The sequence below is a fragment of the Triticum aestivum genome, chromosome 1B (assembly GCF_018294505.1).
Source record: "Triticum aestivum cultivar Chinese Spring chromosome 1B, IWGSC CS RefSeq v2.1, whole genome shotgun sequence".
Lineage (NCBI taxonomy): Eukaryota > Viridiplantae > Streptophyta > Magnoliopsida > Poales > Poaceae > Triticum > Triticum aestivum.
In genome coordinates this window covers 643,131,288-643,142,271 of record NC_057795.1, presented here as the reverse complement: position 1 = coordinate 643,142,271, position 10,984 = coordinate 643,131,288, and the positions used below count along the sequence as shown (strand labels likewise).

The window sequence follows — 10,984 nt, the reverse complement described above, 5'->3', positions numbered from 1 at the left end:
TTTTCAGCTAGATCCAGTCATGGAAAATCTCTGACTTCTCTGGGTTTTTCTTTTTTTCTTTTTTTGAAGTTGACTTCTATAGTTGCAATCTGGTCATATAATAAACACGGTTTTCCCTTTGAGATCGATCATATAATAAACTTTACTAATACGAAAAGCAGCCAAGTCGTTGTTCTTTGTTTTCTTTTCTTTGCGAAGGGCTCAAAGCCATATATTAAAGTATCACATACCTTAAAAACACACCCATGCAGAAAGATAAAATTACATTCAAACAAGGGTCTGTTTAAGGCACATCTAGATGTGACATAGTTATGTCACATCTAAACTGATTTTCACTCTGTTTGTAGTCTATTTTTTTTTGTTTCTTATTGCTGCATTATATATTTGTTGGAGGTTAGATGTGACATCCTTAAAAACATCTAGATGTGAATTAGGCAAACTGTTCAAATAATGGGGTGTGCTAAAGTCTTCTTCCTCCTTCATCCGGCGTGGTGGTGGAGCAGACTTTCTTAAACCCAAGAGCTTGTAGATGCAGCAGACGGGAAGTCATCAATGTAGATGAGGAGACGTCGACAGCCGCGATCTACAAAGCAAATTGCCACCCTGGAGAAGAAAATGCCGATAAGAGCCTCTAGAAACTCCAAAGACCATGAAAGCTGGCCGAATCTAGATGGATTCATCAGATCCCAGAAAACGAGACACGGCTCCACATGCCATCTGCTGGTGATAAACACACCAACGAAATGAGGAAAAGAGTGGGGATAATGTTAGTCCTAGACAGGGACAGTGCCGCAGTCTCGTCAACCCAAAGCAAAGGGCATTTGAATAATTAACGTGCATACCTTGTGATCATTTTATGGATGTCATGTTCTGAAATTTTGGTAGCTTCGTGGTGACTTTCTTTAGCATTTTTGGTGTCTTTTTGCCTGTTCTATAATTGGTGATCTTCTCTCGAGATTTGTAAGACGCATAACCTGGTTGCGGTTGTAATTTCATTTTTTAGAACACTTTTTTTAGAAGGCTGTAATTTCATTTTTGCATCCACCCTTTGGTACATAGATAAATTGATCCATTAATTTCACAGTACATGGAAGAGTTTCGCCAATTTCATGTAATTTAATTCACGTCAGTTACAGTTGATGAAATTGAATACCAACCACGTTGAATGCTAAGTGCTGAATACAGCACATACTTGATACTTTGTGACCTGACTAATATTCGTATGTCTATGCCACTGATTTTGAAAAATTTCACAACATTTTAGACGCGGTTTATGAGTTTTCAGACTTGGGAGTGCCGGAAGTAGCCCCAAAACAAAAGTTGATAATGCTAACATGAGCAACACCAACAAATCAACTAATACAGAAACCAACATTGGAGTTTATTAATGAAACTTTTGCAGTTTGCAAACCAGACATTGAGCAACTCGGATGGTACAACCATGGTGAAATATTTACAATGCACTGCTCACCACATAAACTTAGTACATACATGCGAAAAGCAAAACATAACAGCAAGCATCAAGGAAAATGGAGCAAAGGAATTTCTACACTGAATGATTGAAGCTACGGACAAGTTGCAAAGCTAGAATTGAACTAAGCGACAACATTTTCTCAAGCATTTTATGAAACCATGGAATGGAAAGTTAAACAGCTGCTGCTGGAACACCAGTTTCGACTAGGATGCTCTCCCCGTGGGCTGGTGGACGGAAGACATGATCGGCCAACGCAGGAGCCTTTTCTTCTTCATATGCCGCGTCATGCACACCGAGAGCAGCACGGCCAGATGGGTCGAGGAGCTTGGACCAGGCGGCGTCCCATTCAACAGCTTTCGCGGTGCTGCATGCAACGCTGGGACCTCCTGGCACCGTTAGCCTAGCAGCATTCTGCGCAATTGAATTGTTATTCAAGTGAAGAGCAGGCGTTAATGTTTTTTACCATGCAAATGAAATAGCTTGGAATATCATGATAAAAGTAAATGCTGGTTGTAGCTTCTGGACCTTGGGATAAAACTTCTCAAATACTGTCCTATAATAGTAGGCTTCTTTTGTTGTGGGTGTGTTTTCAGGGTAAACAAAGCTGGCGTTCGTTATCATGGAATCTGACACCTGAACATGAATAGGAGAAAACGTCAATTCTAGTGGGCGCAAGTCGAATAAATAAACAATTGTCAACTTATGAATGGTTTGACAAAGAAAAGATGGCATACATGTGCATTAGCATGGTCCTTCAATCCATCAATCCAACTGTACCCAACACCATCGCTGAACTGTTCTTTTTGCCTGTAAAGAATGTGCTGTTCACAGAAAATAAATCCTCCTTATGAGCACACACGCAAGCTCATGCAAGTAACAGAGCAAATAAAACAGAATAAAAGGATGAACTTCTCCAACCTTCGGTAAATAGGGCTTCTCATCATCATCAAATGCATTACGCAGAACCCATTTCTCTATCCGGCCAAGATCACGTCTTATCTATTTTTTTTCAAGATGACAAATATAAGATGATAATCCTAGTTGTAATAAATGGATAGAGCTAGAGTGAAATTAGGGTATAATAGCAAGAAATTACATACCATCTTAGATTCCGGATCCAGGTCCATTGCTACATTGATGAAGTTTTTGTCGAGGAACGGAACACGAGCCTCGAGACCCCAGGCAGAAGTTGCTTTGTTTGCTCTCAAACAATCATATAAATGGAGAGCTTTTATCTAAACACCAGGAAAAACAACTCAAATAAGTTAATCAGCTGACCATCTAAACAACTTAGCAGACATAAACCAAAAGGAGAAATTTTATCTTTAATTACCTTCCGACATGTTTCCTCATGGAATTCCTTTTTGTTTGGTGCCTTGTGAAAATAAAGATAACCACCAAATATTTCATCGGAACCTTCTCCCGAAAGAACCATCTTCACACCCAACGATTTGATTTTCCGAGACATTAGAAACATTGGGGTACTTGCTCTAATGGTCGTGACATCATACGTCTCAATGTGATAAATAACTTCTTCCAAAGCATCAATGCCCTCCTACGATTTTTTTTTCAGATGAATTAATAACTTCATGATGTCTCTTCCTCTATGCAAAGGACAAATAAAAATAGCGAACCTGCACTGTGAAGTGTAATTCATGATGGACTGTGCCAAGGTAGTCAGCAACTTCCTTAGCAGCTTTAAGATCAGGGGAACCCTACAAAAATTTGAAACGTGTCAGAACTTCTATCATATTTTATCCTCTGCTTATGTTACTACACTGAAAACCCTCTTTTTTCTTGTATAAGGTACTCATAAGAGCAAGAAAACAACTTAAATTTTGAAACATTCTCAGCAATGGAGATACACCAGTAAACAACATTGAGAAATGTACCTTCAAACCAATGCAAAAGGTGTGCAGTTTGTTTCCCCACTGCCTGGCAACTTTTGTTTCTGCCAAGTGGCGTGAAACAACAGAAGCCACCAAAGAAGAGTCAAGCCCACCAGACAAGAGAACACCAAATGGCACATCAGTCATTAGCCTCTTGATAACAGCCTGCAAATTTTACAATTCATCTAAGAAATATAGTACAACCCGTTTCAGTGCGTAGATACACTCATTTTAGCGACAGTTAATTCCGGACAGAGGGAGTAGATGATATACGTAAAGAAACTTAGCTTATAAAATATGCGTCAGTCAGACACAATAATTTGTTTATACTCCGTACATACTTAATAACCAATTAGCATGATTCCGAATAAAATGCCATCTGTCTAAGATCTTAATACAGAAATCATCGCATTAAGAGTCTAAGACATAACTGTGATTGCAGGGAGCTACAATAACCTATTACTACTCATGAATTATCAACCAGGGTATTCCAAACAAGCATCGCCTAATCAGAGGCACGGATACATCATATCAACATGAAACAAAATTAAAAAGAGATTAACATTAAATAACTATAAACATATAATTTATGCATCAAAAGGTACGAAATGTAACAGATTGCGTAAGGAAAGGCGTGCCTTCTCAAAACTCTCTCGGATGAGGAGAGGATCATAAGGGGCTGAGGGAATGCTTTCTGAAAACCATGGGGGGTTGTACCACCTCCTTAGGCCACCTACGATGAATGTTAGAAAGCAGATTAGTAGGCAAGACAAATGGATAATTACAACATACATGGTAGCTTATACTATTTTTGCCTTCAGAGTTTGCAACTCTGCATTTCTAGTACAATGACTGATGAGATCATCAATTTGTTACAGCAAGACATTTGAACCTGTTTTGCTTGAGTACAAGTGTCCAGGGGGGAAAGATATGAAGCGCTCGCAATCATCACTCAATGCTTTCATCTCAGAAGAAAACCAAACTGACCCTGGAATAACAATGAATGTACAAATTAATGCATAGTAGATTTGTAGCAGCTACTTAAAACCATATAACTGTGCCAAGTTGTGAAACATACAAACACTACAGTGCCTACTGTTCCAGAACTGTGTACTTGCAAATGCAGACAGCCAACCATAGTTTTCAACAGTTCACGGAACATCTCAGAATCTTTGCATAGCTAACTCCGTTGCAAATTTAACAGTCAGCTTCGCAAATATTATGTCTATCCAAATCTTCCGCATCAGACGTTCTAGTTGCACATATATCATGGGCGTCATCACTCATCACAACCTAGATACTTCCTTCATCCAGGTATGCAAGGCATATTTTGATTGTCTAAAGATCTGACCCAAAATTTAATCTCATCCTACATGAGCTATGTGACACAAAATTTATAGCATTAGATTCGAATAAAAAAGCTCTTTCCCTTGATTGTGATTTTTTAACTAGTAACAAATATTATAAAAAATACGGTCAAAGATTAAACTTTTACAATCACAATAAGCCTTATCAATACGGACAGAGGGAGTAACACCTCTATATTCTAGCTATCAAATTGCAAATGGTGAGAGATACCACTCCAATTTTATAGGATGTGAGCCGATGATAGATCTAGGGTTATTATCTTTTATTGTTATTTCTGCAAATGAATTAGCCTTGTCCAATTCTAATCTAATGAAGTAGGCAAGCGATGATATATCTACTTCTAATCTTAGCTTGAATTTAAATGAACCTACATGCAGCCTGTTTTCCACCTCCCCATGATACATTGAGTGACCGTTTAAACAGTTGAATAACCAAGCAAACCGTACAGAAAGTCCAGAACAAGATAAATTTGAGAGGAAAAAGGCTATAACTACATGGTCGTGATTTTGATCAAACAGACAAGTAGCTACAAGAACATATTCCATGCGTACCATCAAGGCCCCAGCCCATGTATAAAGGACAGATGCCAATAGCGTCGCGGGCAGCGATGAAGCTTTTATCACGTGTATCAAGAAGCACAAATGAGAACATGCCATCCAACATATCCACAAATTCTTCCCCATATTCCTCATACTGTGAAATCAATAGAATTTGGAAGTACAGATGTTAACATATAAAATATAAGCACTGGAGGATGATAACATTTAGAAGTGTTAGCAGAATCCAAGTTACACAATAGGACACCAAAAGAAGCTGAACATAGAGAAATAAGAGTAGAAACTTACTAGGTGAGCAATAACTTCACAATCACTACCAGTTTGGAATTTATGAGGTTTCAGCTTAGCTTTCAGTTCTTCATGATTATAGATCTCCCCGTTCACCTGGAAATGTCAAACAGAATTAGTTTAGTTACGCAAATATGGTGGGTAGGTCGTGTCTCACAAGATGTATTGAGCAGAGCTCCATAGACAACATTTCCAAAATCCCATCACAAAAGTATACTACCAAATGCTAGTTACTAATAGCAGAATAGTGAGACGTAATCATGTGTTATACATAGAAATGAATCATGAAAGCACAAATAAGATAAATGAAGAAGTGTCATTCTCACTCCAGATACTGACCGTCACAACAACTGTTTTGTCCTCGTTGTACAATGGCTGGTCTCCAGATGTGGGATCAACAATAGCCAACCGCTGGTGTGCAAGATAGCAATCCTCAAAGCTGTGTATACCACTCCAATCAGGGCCTCTGTGCCGTAATCTATCAAAAATGGTAGACTGAGATCAGTGGGTGCATAAGATTTCATATAATGAACCATGTATCACCTAAGAACATTTAAATAACAAGAAGCACACAGAGGTTTTCAGTCACTACAGTACAGAAAATTTCTAATTCCAGTTTAATCTAACGCAACTTTGTGTTGAACAACAACTCTCTCTAAGCTAAATTAAAACCCTGAAAACTGTTACCCCACGACCGTGCAGTTCGTAAAGATGGAGAAGTCGCACACAGCAAGTCCTAAGACACAGCAAGCTAGGTTTTGCTAACACTTGGAAAATCATAATGTCCTAACCTATTTGTAAAAGAATTTTTCAGTAGATATAGAAGTGAAGGTTTCTACAGGTTGGTGGATAAACGACATTTGACCGCAATCCCATGTTAACATCCTCGACTATCTGACTGCAATTACATAAAAGGGTACAAGGGGACATCTTGCCGCAGCCCAACTAAGGCATGCACATTTATAGAGCGGACATTTTGCAGCATCCCAAGTAAAACGCACATTTACACGCATAATGTTGCATGGTTTTACAGATAGAATCCTATACACCTCACTACACTGTCCTAATTCTACAATAAAAAAATTCTACGATTGCACATGTACACAATATGGATGGATTGCTACAAGTAATGCATTTCAATAAGTTAGAAATCAATAGCATTCAGGTACATCAGCATGCACAATCACACAAGCAAAGCACATCGGTAAGCAACAAAAACTGCCACTGGTTTCCAAATTATCACTTGAACATTTCCATGCCTCAACGAAAGCACGCCTAAGCACAGTACACATACTCTACTCCCAAAACCCAGAACCTCACAGTTCCTCAGGACAGACACGCTCCCCCGAAATAGAAGGCCATCGCATCAAAATAAACTTGCATCGGTAAAAGGCTAACCACGATTTCCCCGGTATATCAACAATTCGTCTAACACAAACTGTACATGAATATCTCCATACTAAATAAGCCAAATGACTTTTTCATCACCAAAAAGAAAAGTGACAGGTCAAATAACTAAAAATGGTAAATAAGGCGAGAACGACATCACCCGGCCAAAGTTGACCCACATCTCGCCTACTATTCATGACCACACAAATCCACCGCCGAATTCAATTCTAACCCTCGGAGGCGCGCGCGCTCGCAGGGGAACACAGAAAGGGAGCGGGGTGAAACGGCGGGGTGGGCGTGTTACCGGCGGGAGAGCTCGATGATGCGCGAGCGCTTGGCGAGGGAGACGTCGCCGACGCCGAGGACGGCGAGGATGCCGCACATGGTGGCGGCCGGCCGGCGGGACCTGCAACGCGCAAGCTCCTAAGGTGATTTGACCACTCGCTGGACGGGATGGAGGAAAGAAAACAAGCTCGTACCTCAAGACTCGGTGGCTGGACAAGACGCTGTGGACGAGCGGGGCGGAGACGGCGACGCCCCGACGAGGAGGGACGGGCGACGGCGACGGCGCCGGCGGCGACGCAGGCGCGGGTGGTGGGGAGGGGTAAGGTATGGGCGGAACGGAACGGCGGCTGGGTGGTGGTAGAGCAGGAGGGATTTAGGTAGGGCGCGCTTGGGACCACCCTACGCATCGCCTGTGCCAGGCCAGGCCGCTCGCGCGGATTCGGCCCACCAAACTCCCATATACACTTTTCTTATATGATATATATTTTTTTTTCTCCCAACAACAAATGCAAGAAAGAGACTAAGAGAGCGCTTGTTTCATTTTTTGGAAATTGCGTTGCACCGCACTGTCGTCCATTCCCCTCCTCCCACCTCGCGGCGGACAACAAGATGAAATCCCTTGAGAGTTCCACGATATGTGGCCGACGGGTGATCCACAATGGGTGTCAAGGCGGGGGTGTGGTCTGCGGGCACCGGCGATACATCGGGGATGGAGTCACCGCACACGTGCGTCGAGTGAAGAGGATGAGAAGGGGAGATGCCTAGCAGTGGAGCGCGCAAGCACGGAGATGACGAGGTCACGGCACATTGCACATCTCCGCTATTTTTTCCCACGAGTCTTGGAGACTTTTCACAATGGCACCATGGGCATCTGCTACGGGAAGTGGGGGAAACTGAAATCTGGCATCTAGATTCATGCTACGGGAAGTGGGGGAAACTGGAATCTGGCATCTAGATTCATAGTTAGATACAATGCATCTTGTGCATGTCAAATTGATCAATGTGGCGTGTTTTTTGGGGTTCCATTGCACTGCCCATGCTAGGTTTTTCTTCAAGGATCAAGGCACGGCATGAAATCCCACAAGATTTTGGAGAGGACGAAGCTCAACCTCGAGCTCTGCTAGAGTTTTTTTTTGAGTGAATTCCGGTTTTTACCCCTTATTTTGACATTTTTGACACTAATTACCCCATTTAGCAAGATTTCATCCATTTTACCCCATTTAGCAAAAATGTTGCCACAGTTTACTCCGTTTAATTTTTTTGAGCATTCTGACTGGTGGGTCACAATTGTCGGGTCCAGCTGGCATGCCACGTCAGTGGTTTTTCCTGGCTATTTTTCTCACTGCTGAACTGGGCAGCGCCGCTTCTTCTGACCGGCTCAGCCGATGGAGGTCGCTCGCGGCACGTCCAACGTCCAAGTCGGCCGCGCGCCACGCTCGCCTCCCATGGCTTCTTGTTTGTGTTGCTCTCCCCCAATTAACATTCAAACTGATTTTCTTATAAGCATCAAGTTCCTCTAGTATGTTTACCATGCCTGCATCATCTGTTAACTCAATCATGGAGTTCCCATTGGCCCCCTTCTTCTGATAATTAGCGCTGTCCCAAGGGTTGGAACCCAATTCCTTCATCTTCTCCTTTATATCAAAATAAATAATGAAATACCTCTCAATCATCTCTGGCTCTGGATTCTTGTATCCATGGACATGTAAAATATGCCTAACACTCTACATCTCCGTTGCCATCTGCTTTGTGCAAGAAAAAGAAAAATGAATTAGTGGCTGCAATCATAGTATACTCTAATTCGGTGAACGAACACGTTTCAGCATGCATCATAAGATACAAAGATCCAAACTTCCTTTACAGCTAGCAAGTAACAACACATACTCTTCAGTCAACATATTTGCTACCTAGATATTTAGATATGTAGGTGCATCAGAGTTAGTAAAGTAGTATATTTACACCACTTTAATCTAATCTACAGAACCATCCATACTTAAGGCCATATATGATAACTGAAGAAAAACATACATGATTTTAGATTATATTGGTAACAATTTCTCCTATAATTTATTCAATGGTAATATGACATGCTGATCAAGTACAATCGTCCCATCAGAATACTTCAAACCGGAAATGAGTTTAGTAGGGAGAAAAATAGACAGAAAAAACCCGTTGACGTGGCATGCCAGCTAGACCTGACAAATTGTGACCCGTAGGTCAGAACGCATGCAAAATTTAAAAGAGGGTAAATTATGGCAACACTTGTGCTAAATGGGGTAAAACGGATGAAATCCCGCTAAATGGGGTAATTAGTGTCAAAAAAGTCAAAATAGGGGGTAAAAACCGGAATTCACTCTTTTTTTTTTGTTGTTGTTTTTTTGGGAGGCCAACACACCTTGACCTCCCTTCGATTTTCTATGGAGTTCAGTATGACACAGTTCGGCGGGCAAATTGGAAACAGCCATGTAGGCATTTTAAGCAAAAAAAATTCAAATATATATGTCATATATTTGTGTGGACGCACGCAGGCAAATATTTTCTCTAGGGCCTTCAGTGTAATTCATTAGACAAATCAGAACACCAGTGTGACACGTGTCAGGCATTTCTATGGACACACGCACACAATGTTTCCTGGAGGGTTTTCTGTGGATTTCATTATGCAAAATTGAACACCCTTGTAGGCATTTCTAGGCAATTTTCTGGACATATATGCCCGATGTTTTCTATGGACACATGTCAGGTAAATCAGTAAACCCATGTTGTCATTTTAATTTTCTGTGAGATTGATTGTTTAGTTTATTGTTTGATGGGGATGAATTTTGGGTTTGAAGAGCGGATCTGTTGAACCTTCCAAAAAAAAGAAAAACTGGTGCACGAAGAGACCAACAATTTTTTGCCTAAATCAGAAGAACCAAGATGGGTTGGAGAGTATGGAAACGTACTTGCAGGAGGAGTAGAGAGTGTCATGCAGTTGTCTTCATGGATCGCCGTGGACGGAGACCGAGAAGGCTGTGGTGGGAGGTGCATGCCGACGAGAAGGGGAGTTGGACATGGCCATCTTGCGTGAGCGCTAACGAAGTTTTCGCCGGAAACAGCGGCGGTTCCGTTTCCTGCTCGAGCTCCAACACGAGCCGTGAGTTTGTAAATTTTGAGCTCTAATGACATATCAGGTTGTCACGTCAAAATATCAATCAAGTCGTTGTAGTATAGTGGTAAGTATTCCCGCCTGTCACGCGGGTGACCCGGGTTCGATCCCCGGCAACGGCGCCTCGTATTTATTTTTTCTTCGCTTTTTGCACTTCAAATTTTTACTTGAATCGTAGGCGAACCAACCTGTGGTTGAGATGGTTAGGTGGACAGTCGTATCCCCAACACACCAGGGTTCAAATCCTGGTGCTCGCATTATTTTTGGATTTATTTCAGGATTTCCGGTGATGTGCTTTCTGTGGGAGGAGACGTTCCCGTCGACGATGAGGCGCCTACGGTGGCTTCATAAATCTCAAGATGATATGCCGGCTCAGTCTTTCGAAGGTGCTCATAGGGGTAGGGTGTGCGTGTATGCGTTCATAGGGGTGAGTGTATGCGCGTGTATATAAGCGCTTGTGTCTATAGTGATGCTCAAAAAAAAAAAGAACTCGAATCGCAGAACTACAACATAGCCGTCAGAGATGGGATCATGAATGAGAGGTGGAATGAGCGGCCTACAATTTGGAGGACGGATCAAACAAAATCGA

The 10,984-nt window shown here is 41.8% G+C and overlaps 1 protein-coding gene and 1 non-coding gene across 2 annotated transcripts; one reads left to right on the top strand and one right to left on the bottom strand.

Moving 5' to 3' along the window:
* Positions 1–1,357: 1,357 nt before the first annotated feature.
* On the bottom strand, positions 1,358–7,678 carry LOC123144757 (asparagine synthetase [glutamine-hydrolyzing] 2). The gene is made up of 15 exons (XM_044563985.1): positions 7,445–7,678; positions 7,270–7,371; positions 5,916–6,054; positions 5,577–5,672; positions 5,283–5,424; positions 4,256–4,351; positions 4,002–4,096; positions 3,367–3,528; positions 3,109–3,189; positions 2,808–3,029; positions 2,575–2,709; positions 2,393–2,473; positions 2,209–2,295; positions 2,000–2,107; positions 1,358–1,885 (listed from the first exon to the last, which is right to left on the bottom strand). The coding sequence occupies exons 2-15, from the start codon at positions 7,347–7,349 to the stop codon at positions 1,646–1,648; spliced, it is 1,764 nt and encodes a 587-aa protein (XP_044419920.1). The 5' UTR covers positions 7,350–7,371; positions 7,445–7,678; the 3' UTR covers positions 1,358–1,645.
* A 2,767-nt stretch (positions 7,679–10,445) lies between these two features.
* Positions 10,446–10,517, top strand: TRNAD-GUC (transfer RNA aspartic acid (anticodon GUC)). Its single transcript has one exon. It is a non-coding gene; the product is annotated as a tRNA-Asp (tRNA).
* The last annotated feature ends 467 nt before the right edge of the window (positions 10,518–10,984 follow it).